This window comes from Halichoerus grypus, chromosome 1, assembly GCF_964656455.1.
Source record: "Halichoerus grypus chromosome 1, mHalGry1.hap1.1, whole genome shotgun sequence".
Classification (NCBI taxonomy): Eukaryota; Metazoa; Chordata; class Mammalia; order Carnivora; family Phocidae; genus Halichoerus; species Halichoerus grypus.
In genome coordinates, this window is record NC_135712.1 from 178,744,771 (window position 1) to 178,761,529 (window position 16,759).

Consider the following 16,759-nt stretch of genomic DNA (forward strand, 5'->3'; position numbering starts at 1 on the left):
CTGTTACTGTATATTGTTTGTGTTCCTTTCTGGTCTATGTTGCTTTTAGGCTCTCTCTTTGGTTAGAGGACCCCTTTCAATATTTCTTGTAGGGCTGGTTTCGTGTTTGCAAATTCCTTTAGTTTTTGTTTGTCCTAGAAGCTTTTTATCTCTCCTTCTATTTTCAATGACAGCCTAGCTGGATATAGTATTCTTGGCTGCATATTTTTCTCATTTAGTGCTCTGAATATGTCCTGCCAGTCCTTTCTGGCCTGCCAGGTCTCTGTGGATAAGTCTGTTGCCAATCTAATGTTTCTACCATTGTAGGTTACATATCTCTTCTCCCGAGCTGCTTTCGGGATTTTCTCTTTGTCTCTGAGACTCGTAAGTTTTACTATTAGATGTCGGGGTGTTGACCTATTTTTATTAATTTTGAGAGGGGTTCTCTGTGCTTCCTGGATTTTGATGCCTGTTTCCTTCCCCAAATTAGGGAAGTTCTCTGCTATAATTTGCTCCATTATACCTTCTGCCCCTCTCTCTCTTTCTTCTTCTTCTGGGATCCCAATTATTCTAATGTTGTTTCGTCTTATGGTATCGTTTATCTCTCGAATTCTGCCCTTGTGATCCAGTAGTTGTTTATCTCTCTTTTTCTCAGCTTCTTTATTTTCCATCATTTGGTCTTCTATCTCACTGATTCTTTCTTCTGCCTCATTTATCCTAGCAGTTAGCGCCCCCATATTTGATTGCACCTTATTAATAGCCTTTTTGATTTCTACTTGGTTAGATTTTAGTTCTTTTACTTCTCCAGAAAGGGTTTCTCTAATAACTTCCATGCTTTTTTCAAGCCCAGCTAGTATCTTTAAAGTGATGATTCTGAACTCTAGATCTGACATCGTACTAATGTCCGTATTGAGTAGGTCCCTGGCAGTCAGTACTACCTCTTGTTCTTTTTGTTGAGGTGATTTTTTCCGTCTTGTCATTTTGTTCAGAGGAGAATAGATTAATGAGAGAACAAAATGCTAGCAGGGTAACAACGTCCCCAGAAAATATACTCTAAACAAATCAGAAAAGACCTGAAGCAGTGGGAAAAGAAAGGGAAAGAGAGAAAAAAGAAAAAGAAAGAAAAAAAGAAAAAAGAAAAAGATAAAGATAAAAACAAACAAAAGCAGAACAAAACAAAACAAAACAAAAACAGAATGTGATCAAATATGATCAGGCTGGTTTATAGATCAGTGCCACACACTAGATTTTGGGTGTATTTTGGTCTGTTAAAAGAAAGTCCCTCCCAAAATTTTAAAGAAAGAAAAACTTATATATGTACAAAAATAAGGGTTGATATGATGAAGGGATGGAATATGACTGTAAAGATGGAAATTATAAAAAATTTTATAAAAGGATTTGGTAAGTTGTTTGAAAAAAGAAAGAAGAGGATTAAAAAAAGAAAAAAGAAAGAAAGAAAAAAGGGAGAGAATGTGATCAGGCAGGGGAGTAGAAAAAAACCATACACTAGAGATTTAGAGTATATTTTGATCTGTTAGAAGAACCTATCTCAAGATTTTAAAGAGAGAACAACTTATATATATATATGCCAAAAATACGGGTAACTACTATGAAGGGATAGAATATGACTTTAAAAATGAAAAATAAAAATGTTTTTTTTTTTTTTAAAGGGGTTGATAAGATGTTGGTTGAAAAAGGGAAAAAGAAAAATTCAAAAACAAAGAAAAAAAGAAAAAAGAAAAAAGTTAAAAAAAATAATTTACTTTGAAAGACTAAAGAATCCTGGTAAAAAAAGCCATGAATTCTATGTGCAGTATTCCCCTAGCGCTGGAGTTCTGCTGTTCTCATTGATCGGTAAACCTAGTCTTGGCTGGCTGTTCTCGCTGATCTTCTGAGGGAGGGGCCTGTTGCCGTGGTTCCCAAATGTCTTTGCCAGAGGCGGAATTGCCCCGCCCTTGCCCGGTCCGGGCTAAGAAATCTGCTCGGGTTTGCTCTCCGTAGCTTTTGTTCCCTGCAAGCTTTCCGTACAGCTTTGGAGGCGGAGAGTGAAAATGGCGGCCTCCCAGTCTCCACCCCGGAGGAGCCGAGAACTCGGGGTCCCGCTCCTCAGCGAGCCCCCAGAGAAAAGCAGTCAGTCACTCCCGTCTCCCCGGTCTCTGGCCACACTCCGCGCTCACCCGGCCTGTGACCGCGCCTTTCTATCTGGCACCCGACCCCGGATGGAGTCTCCAAACCCAGCAGATCCCCGCGGTGCGCTCCCGCACCTCTCCTCCCGGGGGAAGAAGGTGAGTCTCACCGGATCTGCCGCTCGTTGGATCCCTGCTGGAGGAGCAGTGGCCCGACTGTGCCGCGGATCACGGTTTATAGCAACCCCGAGCTGAGAGCCCGCGCCTGGGCTCCGTCTCTGCAGCCGGCTTCCCTGCTCCGATACCTGGGAGCTCTGCCGCACTCAGGCACCCCCGGTCTTTCTGTGACCCCGAGGGTCCTGAGACCACACTGTCCCGCGAGGGTTCCACCCCCCACTTCGCCACCAGAGTGACGTCCCTCAGCGGAGCAGACTTCTAAAAGTTCCGATTTTGTGCTCCGTGGCTCTATCACTTGCCAGAAGCGGCCGCCGGAGGCCCCTCCCCCGCCGTCTATCCTCCCGAATAACGCCTCGGATTCACTTCTCCGCACGTCCTACCTTCCAGAAAGTGGTCGCTTTTCTGTTCAGAGAGTTGTTGCTATTCTTTTCTTCGATCTCCTGTTGAGTTTGTAGGTGTTCAGAATGGTTTGATCCCTATCCAGCTGAATTCCTGAGAGGAGACGAAATCCAGGTCTCCTACTCCTCCGCCATCTTGCTCCGCCCCCCTAGTGGTTTCTTTTAAATTTGTTGAGGTTTGTATTATATCCAGGATGTAATCTACATTGATGAATGTTCCAGGAGCGTTTAAAAAATAAATGTGTATTCCTCTAAAGTGCAATATATGTCAGTTATGTACTGTTGGCTAAACTTCGTTATTCATTTCTTCCGGAACCTTTCTTTCTTGCTGATTTTCTGCCTAGTATTTCTATCAGTTGCTGAAAGTGGGTTGTTTAAGTTCTGAACTGTAACTGCCCATCTCCTTTCCCCTCTCTCAGGGTTTGCTTTGTTATATTTTGAGGCTCTGTTGTTTGGTGCACACATATTTGGGGTCATTATGTCTTCTTGAGTTGATTTGTTCATCATTACATAATATCTTTGTCTCTAGTAAACTTTGCTTTGAAGTCGGATATTAATATAACCGGATATTAATTATAACGGATATTAATATAACCACTCTTAACTTTTTTTAGATTAATGTTTACATGATATATCTTTTTCTATCCTTTTCCTTTCATCCTACCCATATTGTATGTTTGAAGTGAGTTTTTTTATAGATAGCATATTATTGGATCATGAGGGGTTTTTTTTGTTGTTGTTCTTGTCATTGTTTCTTTGTTTAATGTACCGCCCCCCCCCCCAGTGACGGTAGCTGCCTACACTCCCGTGTTGGCCTTGATGACTTGGGTAGGAGGTGGGGTCATAGTTGTTCTGTGGTGTTTAGCTGGTGTACAGCAATTCTCGTCTAAAAGTTTTCTTTCTTGGTAGGCTGCTGCTTTTCTTATCCTTTGGCTAGAGAGCAAGCCAATTTTTCTTGGGCTTTTTCTGCCTCTGCTCATTGGCATTTCAAGGATGCCAGCTTGTCCAGCTCCAAGTCTGGGGTATGTGAGGTGCAAAGAAAACCCACGGCACAGAGCACAATGTTGTTGCTTGGGTGCCTAGCCGGTATGCCACCTTCTTGCCACCTTTTACAGTCCTCTTCTGTTTAGTTTATAGGTAGCGTTCAGGATTTTTCACTGTACCAAGTACAAGGAATTGGGAAAAGCATGTTGACTCCATCTTTCTGGAGGCAGAATTCTTTTCCATTGTTTTGGAAGAGATATTTCACTGCCTCTAGAATTCTAGGTTGACATTTTTTTCTTTCAGTACTTTAAGGAGATTGCTCCCCTATCTTCTTGCTTTTATTATTTCCTATGGAAAATCTCCTCGAATATTTTTGTTTTTCTGTTCATAATGGGTCCTTTTTTTTTTTTTTCCTGGTATTGAGCAATTTGATTACGCTCTGCCTCAGTGTAATTTTCTTTATGATATTGTGTCTGGAGTTCACGGAGATTCTCTTAGATCTGTGGGTTTACATCTCTTAAATAGCCCCTCTCCCAAAGCAGATGACTCAATCAACCTTATGGCAAATGCTTAACTGCTGTTAATTTGTAGTTCAACTCCACTGCTTACCAGCTTCCATATTGTTTTTTAATAGGTGTACATATGCTTTGTACACCAGATATACAGGCCCTTTTCTACAGTGTTCTAGTTTTAAACATTTGGGGGCATAATTTGAAAACTTCCCTAAGTCAAAGGCCCATCTCGTTTTTCATATGTTAGAGGGATAACTGCAGGGAGGTGAAACTTATCCTCTAGAGGTAAGTTTGCAAATGTAGGAGCACAGACTTGGAACCAGGCTGACTTTGGTTTGAACTCCATACTTCTTGCTGTGTAATTATGGGAATGTTATTCAACCCTTTAGAGCCTCCAATGTATAAAATGGGGATGATAATCATACCTACTTACAGGACTGATATGTGGAATAGGTAAGTAAATGTGGAACATAGTTAAACACTCATGAAATGTTACCTATTGTCATTGTTGGTATTTTTTTTAATAGCCTTTATTTTTAAAGCACTTTAGGTTCACAGCAAAATCAAGCAGAAAGTATAGAGATTTCCCTTAAACGTGCACATGCACAACTTCCCCCACTATCAAAACCCCTCACTAGATTTGTACATTTGTTATAATCAATGAATCTACATTGAAACATCATTATCACCCAAAATCCATAGTTTACATTAGGGTTCACTCTTGGGTCTTTACCTTCTGTGGGTTTCAACAGATGTATGATGACATGTGTCCACCATGATAGTATCTTACAAAACAGTTTCACTGCCCTAAAAAATCCCCTTTGCTTTGTCTGTTCATTCTCCCTTCCCCTAACCCTTGGCAACCCCTCATCCTTTTACTCCCTCCATAGGTTTGCCGTTTCCAGAGTATCATATATTTTGACTGATATGGTATAGGGCCTTTTCAGATCAACTTCTTTCACTTAGTAATATTCATTTAAGCTTCCTCGTGTCTTTTCATGGCTTGGTAATCCATTTCTTTTTTATCACTGAATACAATTCCAATTAACGGACATACCATTTCCATTTACCCACTCACCTACTGAAGGACATCTTGGTTGCTTCCATATTTTGGCAATTGTGAATAAAGCTGCCATAAATGTCTGGGTGCATACTTTTGTATGAATACGTTTTCAACTACTTTGAGTAAATACCAGGTAGCCGTATTGCTGGATTGTATGGTAAGCGTATGTTTAGTTTTATAGGAAACTGCCAAACTGTCCTCCGAAGTGGCTATACCATTTTGCATTCCCACCCGTGTGATTAGAGTTTCTATTGCTCCACATCCTCATCAGCATTTGCTGTTGTCAGTGTTTTGGATTTTGGTCATTCTAATAGGTGTATATGGAATCTCATTGTTTTAATTTTCAGCTTCCTAATGACAGATGATGTGAAGCATCTTTTCATATGCTTATTTGCCATCTGTCTATTTTCTTTGGTGAGCTGTCTGTTCAGATCATTGCCCATTTTAAAATTAGTCCGTTCATTTTCTTCTTGTTGAATTTTAAGGGTTCTTTGTTTATTTTGGAGCTGTTGGCATTTTAATTTGAATTATTATTGTCTTCAGTGCTATAAGGGTTTTCTTGACACCTCAGCATTCTTGGCTGCAAAAATAAAAAATCTGTTTTCTCTTTTTTGAGGGAAGTAGAGAAATTATCTTCACCTGAAAAAAATTAAAAGGTTTCCCCAGGACTACCTTGATCCCAAAAGAATTTCAGGCTGCCTCTTAGGTACAACTGTGGCCTCATGGGGCTTCCCTGCTGTAAATCCCTCCCTGCAAAATTAGCTTATGCCATGTGTTTCTTAATAATTGCCTTATTAAGTAGTGGGAAATACCTGTTCAGCACAGCATTGCCTTTCTTCTGTGTCTTCCATAGGCATGTGTAGATTAACAAGGGCCTCTGCTCTAATCAGCAGCAGTGACGATACACCTAGTAGCAAACCACTCTAACTTCTAGAAAACTATTCTGGCCTAGATCATCCTATAAAAAATAGTCACTAATGCTACTGAAGAAAAATATGTCCCATTGCCGGTGAAGGATGTATTATATTTCCATTCTCCCACCCCTTCACTATGCGTCAGTAGATTTATATCATGGGATTCATTTTCATTTTATGTCTTTTTATTTACGCACCAGTTCCTTTGCAAGTAATTTTAATTCTCCCTTTCATGAGAGTGAGGTTTTGAGTCTGTGTATTCCTATATAAAATAAAGGAAATGATTGTTTTTAATGCAGATTTGAAAGAAATATAATGGATTTCAGCTACAACAATTTCTCCCCATTTAGAGGCGATGAAGTTCTTCTTCTAGTTAGATGAAGAACGTCATTTCTCGTATAATTTGAATACATCCTGTTTCCATGACAACTTGTACTTACCAGCTTGCCTGGGAAAAGGAGTGTTTGAATTCTTTCTTTGATAAAAGATTTGGCCAAACACTGGGATTCCAGTTTTTTAATTCCAATAATTTAATTCCAGTTTGGGGGTATTTCTCTTTTTAACATGGGCTGCTTTTGAAGGAAAGAAACCCAAAGATCATTTGGGGGGTAACTCCACCTTCAGAACAAAAGGAGAGGGTTCCCAGGCCAAATGCTAATGAGCCCAGGAAATGATACTGTTGCAGGTTGTGCTCATTTTCTGATATCTTCCAGTTAAATTAAATCAACAGGATGATGCAACAACTTATTAAGATGCTATTTGATTTGACAGAGAATGATTCAGTTACTCATTTCCATCTGGACACTATAATCATTAGGCTTGTTTCCTCACTGCGAACTTATGTCTTGCCTTTATGGGTGGTCTGTGCCCTCTTAGTGCTGAATTTCGCTTCTTGCAAGGAGTATGGTTTTATTAATGATTTTCCCTCAGAATGAAAGATAGGAAATTATTTGCATCATTAACTATGCTTGTGCAAAACATGAGAAAGATAGTAGTGTATTTTATGGACAATATGATGTTTTAATGTTATATGAAATATTTTAGTCCATGAGGCAAGAAAGTATGACCCTTGGGCATTTTAGGAATGATAGAGCGTTAACTCCAAGTAGGATAATTCAGAGTTTAGTTCTGAGGGACCTGGAAGGTTTTGAAAGGGCAAAAGTGATTCTTAGCTATCTCCAAGATCGTGCTCAATGATGATAAATATTTGTAACCCAAAACACGTGTGCACAGTGGTGTGTCGGGTACCAGTTTATCATAACCCCCATTAGAAGCCACATTTTAAAAAATTTTTATTGTATTTGAGAGAGAGAGAACAGAGCGAGCCAGAGGGACCCTGAGTGGTGGAGGGAGGGGCAGAGGGAGAAGCAGACTCCCCGCTGAGCAGGGAGCCCACTGAATGGGAAGCCCCATGTGGGGCTTGATTCTAGGACCCTGGGATCATGACCTGAGACAAAGGCAGACGCTTAAGTGACTGAGCCACCCAGGTGCCCCTATTTCTTTATTTTTATATTTATTTAAGCAATCTCTACACCCAACGTGGGGCTCAAACCCATGATCCTGAGATCAAGAGTCTCATGCTCTTCCAACTGAACCAGCCTGGTGCCCCAATACTAAGGAACTTTTAAAGATATACCATAACATGCAACTTAATATTATGTGCATAATATGTAAAAAATGAAAGCCAACAGGAAAGAAGGAAAAAAATGACAATATCTTTCTGTATTGGGAGTATGCAATTCTAGCACTTGGTAAAAGGAAAGAGATTGAGTAGCCACAGAGATTTCTTTGGCCTAAAATTCTGTTTGCAAGCATCTTCATGATTCCTAATGTAGCACTTTGCTCAGTAGTTGCAGTTCTGAAAATTTTATGCAATTATAATTTTATTTTTTGGAAAACAAATAATGTGGCTTTATTCCAAACTTGCTTTATTTTCCTTTTCTAATTGCCCATCAACTGATAATAGCTTCTCAAATTTTAGAGGACTCAGCTCCTAGGAAGTAAATGACTTATAAAATATTTTAATATTCACTTTAATGAATGTTTTAATCATAGAGGGATTCATTATCCAGATATTTATTGAATATTCACTACATGAGCAATCTTAAAATACTCTGTGAGGAACACAAAGGTGACCTCTCATGCCCCGCTACACACACACAAGGAGCTTAAACTAATACCAGAAATAAGGTATACGTGGTCATTTCGTAACGTGACTCATCACCTCCTAATATTTTGCTCAGTAAGTTGATATTTTCTGTATGATGATTTCTTATGCCATAATATGATGTGATTATTTAAGCTTAAAAATAAAGCTTTGGAAGGCACAGTGCCCTTTCTCAAGAGTACAGGCTTGCACAATGTTCCCCTAAGTGATTTCTGAGCCATAAGTGAAAGCTCAAAATCAAATCTTATCCCTGAAGAATTTCTTAGCTATGAAGAAGTAACCAGCTTGCTGCTGACTTATCCCACCATGCAAGCAACGGTTACCTTGCAGTGGGGGATTGGAGGCCTCCTGGATGGATGCAGGCCACCAAGTGCTCTGTGGACATGCTCCTGGCATGACCAACCATTCCAGATTGCCCAGGACTGAGGAGGGGTTTTCTAGGATGTATGTTGCTGAAATCAGGGCAGTCTCACACAAACAGGGATGGATGGTTCTATACACTCTTCTCTAAAGCTCCGAAGAGTGCAAAGGAGAACACCTGTATTCAAGTAGCCTAGTGTTATCTCTGCCAGGAATTGTAATAAGGAAACAAGAACCAGTAATTGTGTGGCATTTTATGGCTCATGCGGGGCCTCATCTCCAGGCAGCACTGTGAACCCAGTATTAATAGTACACTCATTTTTCAGTTGAGGAAAAAGAGAGGTTGATTGATTTGTCTCAGATCACACAGCTGTTAAGTGTGGGCTCAAACACACATTCGGGGGATTTCCCCTGATCACATTGCCCTTCTACTGACCATCTCTTCCTCCCTTTAAAAAATTTCCAAAGACCAAGTTGAAGCCTGCTGGCCTTCCTTTTCAGGTCCATTCTCTGACCTGAGCATCCTCACATCTTTGGTTGATTGATAGGCCAGGGGAGCATTAATAACTAGTCTATGATAGGGAGCCAGTGATTTGCAGAGTATATTGATTGCACGGTTGCACGTAATGGGGACAACCCTTGGTAACAATCTGAATGCCAGCAGTAGGAGTGGGTTATGTTAACCTTAGAAATAAAACCTCCAGTTATTTATTCAGAAATAGCAGAGAATTGGAACCCAGGACAAGCAAGCTATGGCCAAACCATTGGCAAGTCCAGAGAACAAAGGAGAGGAATGCTCTCTTATAGAGGAAAGGGGGAAGTTGGAAGGCTGTTACAAAAAATCCACTGGAGTAAACGGAGTTCAGAGTATAGAGACTTTCCTTTGGCAGATAGGGGGTGGGCTGTTGCTGGAGGAGGAGGAAAGCCATCCCCAGATGTATTTGGAAGGGTGGGTTGAGTGGGAAGATTGCAAATGCTAGACTGGAGATTTCAGACTTCAGCTTGTGGGAGAGAGGCAGCCATATAAGTTGAGCAAAGTAGCAGGGAAAAGGTGCTTTTTAGGAAGAGTAATATACCATCCTCCAAAAGGATAAACTAGCAGAGGAGAAAGACTAGAAATTGGGAAACAAATTCACTGACTGTTCCTTTCAATCAACAGCTGTTGTATACCCAGTTCTTTTCCTTCACAAATCTTGGGGGCATGCCATCCATGTGGCCAGACCTAGGCTGGGTACCAGGGAAACCAAGGGTCCTGGTCCTCTTGGACCGGATATTCTAGGGTGGGAGATGGACAGTAGATTCGTGCAGCTATGACGCGCGTTAGGGAAATCATCAGTGGGGATGAGGACCTGCTCTGGAGCCGGATGGTTGGGAAGCTCTTGCCCAGGAGGCCTGAGTGGGAGAAGAAGCTAGTCATGCAGAGGAGAGATGGGCGGTTCAGCAGAGGAAACAGCTTGTGTAGATGCCTCAAGGCTGCAGAGAAGCTGTAAGGAACCGGGGAGAGTGCAGCCATGTGGTTGGAAAGGCAGGAAGCGTGCAGAAGATACTGAGCCCTGTTTGCAACCAGAAAGAGATGGTGAGAGCAATAGGAAGCTGGCGAAGCATGTTAGGCATGATTGAATTGGTGCTGGGAGACAACTGCTGAGACTACTGTCTGGCACCGGGTTGGAGGGGCAAGGGCTGGAAGCAGGGAGCCTGGTCAGAAGCATGTCGCGATTGGCCGGAACTCAGGAGGTGAGGACTGGGACTCGGTGTTATTGGTGGGAATAAAGGAGGAAGACCAATGCAGGGGCTGCAGGAGGAGCAAAACCAGGACTCTGTGGCTGATAGGTGGATTAGATGTGGAGGGTGGGTCCACTGAACCTTGATGTCACATTTTCCAGGCTCAGTGGTTGGGAGGACTTCAGGCTCCTCATTACAAATACTCAACAAATGCTGTTTCGCTTACCCCTTTCCCTTGCACTTGCAGCTCTGAACTAGACCCTCAGGGGTCTTTTAGATTCTAGACAAATAACTTTTCCTGTGTGTGGCTTGCAAGGTGTATAAACATGTTTTCTCATACATCCCTCAAAGCAGCCTATGGAGGGAGCTCTTGTTATCTCCACGTTCCGAGTGAGGAATCTGGCATTCAGCAAGGTTAATAACTTACCAAGGTCACACAGCTTACTCCTGGCAGGATCTTGGTTAAAGCAGGGTTCGGTCTCACTAAAGCAATAACTCTTATAGCCTCCCCCGACACCCTCAGTGCCCCAGAGGTGTTTCAAACCTCCCCCCCTCCTCCGGGCCCCTCCTGGGACTGACCACTGCCACACCTGCCTTTGCTGGAAGCTTCTGCAGGGCCTGGGCCTCACTGTCCCCTGAATCTAGAGAGACTGAGGTCTGCCATCTAGCGGCCACTGCTTTCCTTTTTATTCTGAGTTTTTAAAAGAAAGGAAACCGGGAGTTCCCACATACAAGACAGGCCTGCATATTTATAGCATCACACCCTGTAAACAGGAAACTTCTCAGTCTTAGAGAAGGAGCCTGGTAACATAAACATAGCATATTGGCAATGAGTTCCTCCGCCCATTCAGCAAACATTTAAATATATATGTAATGCATATATATGTATATACATATATATTTAAGTGTTTGTGTTTATATATATATTCATTCATATATATATATGTATATATATATATATATATATATATACACACACACACACATATATATATTCATTCCACTGGAAAATAAGCTCACTGAGCCAGGGATTTCTTTTGTCTGTATTGCTCACTAATGAATTTCAAGAGCCTAGAACAATGGCACTTGTATAGCAGATACACAGTAAATATTTATTGAATGTAGAATAAATGAGGACCTAACATTTAGTGCACCTTTCCTATACACCAGGCACTTGACATGCATGTTTTCTCATTTACTCCTAATGATGACTTAAGAGGCAGGGAATGTCAAGATGCCCATTTCTCAGATGTAAAGACTGAGCCATAGAGGGACAAGAAGCTTACCGGGTCTGGGGAGAGCTGCTGGGTTTTTACTCAGGTTTGCTGACTTGAGAGACACTGCATTTAGCTACCACGCATGGTACCTCTCGTCTGCTTTGTGTGCGGGCCTCGTGTGCTGCCATTTAGACAGGTGGTAGAAGTGCCGCCAGGGGACCGCCAGCCATTCCCCTCCTGTGCTTTGACTTTACTGAGTGAAGTTTTCCATCCCACAGTGCTATGACAGAGGCAGCAACTGGAGGGAATTCAAGAAAGGCTGGCCGGCTAACAATGAGTCCCTGTCACTAACTAGCCGTGTGGCTGTGTGACCTCGCACAGTGCCCCCACACCTCAGCTTCCTCATTAGTCAAAGGAGGAGACAGAGTTAGGATCCCTGCCTTCCCTTCCAGCTCCAATATTCTACTATTCCTGTGACTCTCAGGGAGCTGGATGAGAGTGAAGAGAGAGGACCACTCGTTCCTAGGCAACCAGTACCCGCCTCACCCATGTTGCCATGGTGATGATGGAAGTTGGGCTGATGGGATTACCAGCTCCTGCTAATTGCATATGAGAGCTCAAGGTCTCTGTCTCTTGCTTGCGGGCTGGCTCGCTCTTACTTTCTCATTCTTCTAGGAACTGTGGAAAGATCTCCTCTCCTCCATCTTCAGCGTCCCCCAAGGCAGCCCTAGTGCAATGGAAATCAACTGGAAATGGAGCCTAGCTGTGCCTCTGAGTAGCTGTGTGACCTTGGGCAGGTTACTCGGCTTCTCTGAGCCTCCATTTCCCCATATGGAAAATGAAGGTGTTGGAATAGGGACCCCCGTCTAAGGCTCTTCCCAGCTCGCAAATCCTTTGATGCCTAGGGAGCATGTCAAGGGAGCAGAGCACATTGTTACTAGGCGACCAGCAGGCACCCTGCCCAAGTTGCCTTGGCGACTGGATCCTAGAGGGGAGGGGAGTAGCTGCTGCAGCTAATTGCTTAATTATTTATGAGTGCCTCAAGTCCTTTTTGTTGTTTTCCTTGCTAGGGGCTGTGGGGTCACCTTCTCTTCCTCCCTCCTGCTACCCCAAGTCGTCTGAGGTGCACGTTACACAGTGGGAGAGCACGTTGGCCTGGATCTCAAGCTACTCACGTTCTAGTCCTGCCTCTGTCATTTCCCAGAACTGTGGCCTCAGGTAAGTCACCTCACCTGTCTGGGCCTCAGTTTCCTCATTGGTAAAATGGGGGGGTTTGCTTAGATAATCTCCACATTTCCTTTTTATCCTGTATTTCTAATTCTTGCTGTCCAGTTGCAAAGTGGAGAAGAGAAGGAGAATTTTCCCAATTTTTTTTTTTTTTTTATCTTCTAAGGATGAGTCTGAAGAGCAGTAACAATAGTTAAGTCTCTTACACATTTCAAACAGGAAGGGGATGAAAATTAGGCCCATTATTCTCTGCTTGCCTCTCATCCTAGCCATGTTGCCTGGGCTGTTTTATTAATCTTAAGGTCATTTAACTTTTATCCTTTTGTACATCATCTCCTTCCAAAATAGATCTGAGGGCTTCACAGTATAAGATGCCTATGTGCAATTAGGTCATTAAAATAAAAATAGGAGTAGGTTAATATAAAAATAGTGATGCTGCTTCATTGGTTATCATCAGTGTTCTAATTAAGCATCAGATGTAATTCTGAGCATCCTGGAAGCCAAAGCAAAAAGAGAGGGAGGTACATAATTGTTATTCAATAAAGAAAAATTGCCAGACTGTTCCTTGTTCTAAATTCTGAAAGTAATTTATCATGTGGTGCTTACTCTCTTTTAGAAACTGCACATAAAACTTTTTTAAATAACCCTGTGTTGTTGACAGTATTGTTGAAGGACAGAGGAAGAAGCTAGACTAGACAGTTTGACGAGTTCTAATCTAATTAGAAAGCAAAAAGTCCCTTCCTATCTTAGAATTTTATGAAGATAAATATCATTTAATAAACATAACTTCAGAATCAACCCTTATTTCTAAATCAGTTATATATAAATTCATTTAACCACTTTGCACAGTAATTTAGCAATATGGGTCAAATTTTTTAATGCAGACCAAAATTCTACTTCTCCAAACTTATTCTGAAGTAAACTTGTGCAGCTGAAGAAAGACACTGAATATAAAAATGCTTATGGTAGCATTATTTATAAAAGAGAATGACTAAACCACGGAAGTCTTGAGGGCTAGTGAATTAAATTATGTTATTTCTTTACAATGGATTATTTTGCGGCCCTTGAAGTAGAGGTATATGTTTTGATATGGAAAAAAATCTTCAAATATATAATGTTAAGTAGATAAGGAAGTGCAGCAATGGTATAAAATGCTTCTGTTTCTCTTATAAAAGATATTGATAGGGATACAATTTCTGTATCTAGATATATGCTTTTATGTGCCTACTTGCATTTTTTCCGGAAGGAAACTGTTAACAGTCATTTCCTCTGGGCAGGAAGATTGATAGCCTTGGGAGGGAGGGAGACTTACTATTCACTGCCTTATTTTTAGTATGTAGACCTGTTCATTCTCCAGGTAGAGAGGCAGTAGAGCCTGGCAGTTAAAAACCTAGACTCTGGAGTCTGAATACGTGTGTTCAAATCCTGGTTCTATCACTTATTCGCTGTGTGACCTTGGGATTAATTTAACTTCTGCATTCCTCATCCATAAAATGGATAAATCCATAAAATAGTACCTGCCTCATTGGATTGTTGTGAGGATTAAATGAATTAATACACTCAGAACAGCCTAAGCAATACCATATATGCCTTTTCTTGAAAAAATAAAAGGAGAAATTAAACAAAAAACCCTGCATCTAACCAAAAGGAGCCCCAGGATCTCAGAGCCAGAAGGATTTTATAAATATGTCACTGCTTTCAGCCTCATATGTTGTATACAGATTATGTTTGAAGCAGGGATCACAAAGCATTGGTCTCATTTAGCTTGTCATTTTATCTGAACTTGAATACCTTTTAGGGAAGGCACCTATCTTGGGATTGATAATAGGCATTTACAATCCCTGAACCTATCTGGTCTTACAGCTCCTGTTCTAGTCCATCCCAGTGAATGCTCAAGCTAAGAGCAGAACATATGCTAGGCCAGGTAGAAAATCTATGAGAAGATGGAACTCTACATCCACAGCTGTTAAAGGCCAGGGAGGGACTAACCAAAATTGGAGCTTCGAGAGGGTATTCATGCCCATGCCACTTACGACATGCGTTCATAGCCCCCAAGGAGTTGTGCCAGGAGGATTCCTCTTACTTTGGACCCAGGAATCTTATGGCCACAGGGGTTCCCTGTGCCTTCAGAAGTTCAGAAAGCAGAGGGTTCTGTGTTCAAGAGTGCCTGGTTTCCTTCTTTGCAGGTGCTTTGGGGCAAGTCTGGAGACTTAGGCTGACTTCGTGAACCTTCCTCTGAACTTGGCCATACTTTGGGCCAGACTTGGTCCCTTACTATAGGCATATGGTGGCTCTGGAAAGGGTGGAATGGGAGCTGTGTTCCCTTAAAATTAGCTGAGTTAGGAAATGTGCTCACCGTGAGGAATGCAACACTGACCTATCACAAACGCATGCCCAAGTCAGTGGTTCCTGGCTTGGGTCTGTCTGGCCCTCCCTTCGGGCACTCTTGGACATTCCAGTCTCTTCATCCATTTGGCCAGCGGTTCCCCTTGCCATCTCTCTGTCACATCCAACTGCGCTTCCATCTGCCCTTCCGTCCCTCGATCCTCCTCCAACCATCTGCCAGTTTTCCCACCCATCCTTCAGACTGCTGGTATTTCCATGCACCCGTCCTCCGCTCCCACCATGTGCGTCTGAAACTCCATCCACTGGTCCGTCCGTCCATCCCTCCGTCTTTCCGGAACCCGCCCGTCCATCTCACCGGCCTCCGTCCCGTCTGGCTGCAGAACCAGCCCTCTCTCTGACCGGTCCTCCGTTCCCCGACCCCCAGAGACCGCTAATCCGTGCCCGGCTGCAGCTCTGCCCTCCCCCAGGCCGGCCGGCCGTCGGTCCCCCGCCCGCCGGGTCCGTGCCCCGTGCCAAATGGGCCCCGCCGCCCGCAGCGGGTCGGCCGGCTTCGGTCTGGCGGCCCGGCCGGACCGTGCCCCCGGCGGCCGGCGGTGCGGCTCCCAGGCCGGGCGGGCGGCGGGCCCGGGGCGGGGCGGGGCGCGCGCGGGGCGGGGCGGGGCGGCCGCGCCGGGGCGGGCGGGGGCCGGGGTGACTCAGCCGCCGCTCGCCCCGCGGTCCGCGCGTCCGCCGGCCTCGCAGGCGGGGCGGAGAAAATGGCGATGCCCCCGGCCGCCGTGCCCCCCGCCCGGGCCCGGGAGCCGCCGGGGCCCCGCGCCGCCGCCGCCGCCGCCGCGCCGCCGCTCGGCCTGCAGCAGCTGTCGGCGCTGCGGCCCGAGCCGGGAGAGGTCCCGCTGCACTCGCCCTGGACCTTCTGGCTCGACAGGTGAGGGGGCGCGGGCCCCGCCGCGTCCGGCCCCGGCTCCGCTGCCGCCGCCGTGCGCCCGCCGGGCCCGCGCCGCCGCTTTGTCTCGGCGCCGCCCGGGGCCCGGGCCCCGGCCCCGCTCCACGGCCGCCCGCGCGCCCGGGACTCGCGCAGAGCCGGGTCGGGAGCCCGGGGCCGGGCCGGGGCGAGCGAGTGTTTGGCGGCCTCGCCTCCGGCCGGGAGGACACCGGCACAGCCCCAAAAGTTTCCGCAGCACTTTCCCCCTTTATTTCCCTCAAAGGAAGCGTGCCCGCGGGCGGCCGTCCTGGCCGGGCGCTGGGAGATGGGCCAGCCGAGGGTCGTCGGATCCCCGCTGTAAAGTGGGGAGAGCGGTGCTGTCCTGGTGGCCCCGCTCCTGGGGCGCTCAGGACCCGACCTCCGCTGTGACAGCGCTCGGGAAAGTGGGCCGGCCCCCTGGGAACTGTGCAGGGGTGGCTGGATCACGGGCCAGCGGGGGCCTCCACTCTGTGCCCCACCGAAACTGCCACGGACACCTCTTGGCATTCTTTCTCAAACACTGGGCAGGTATTTTCTTGACCATTCACTGTGCAGCCACATGCCTTCTCGGCGCTGGGAATTCAACAGTGAGCCATACCTCACTTT

The 16,759-nt window shown here is 44.7% G+C and overlaps 1 protein-coding gene across 2 annotated transcripts in view; it reads left to right on the forward strand.

The window, feature by feature from the left end:
- The window catches only part of EIF4E3 (eukaryotic translation initiation factor 4E family member 3), a 71,722-nt gene that overhangs the window by 17,819 nt on the left and 37,144 nt on the right, over positions 1-16,759 (forward strand). Inside the window, exon 2 of one of the 2 annotated variants that reach the window (XM_036101747.2) lies at positions 12,690-12,837. Coding sequence is in view for 1 of the 2 variants with exons in the window: in XM_078076081.1 (XP_077932207.1) it covers positions 15,948-16,117 (170 nt within the window). In the remaining variant the exon portion in view is untranslated. Of the gene's footprint in view, positions 1-12,689; positions 12,838-15,923; positions 16,118-16,759 lie in introns of those variants that run through there. The other variant, XM_078076081.1, reaches the window with a different exon arrangement.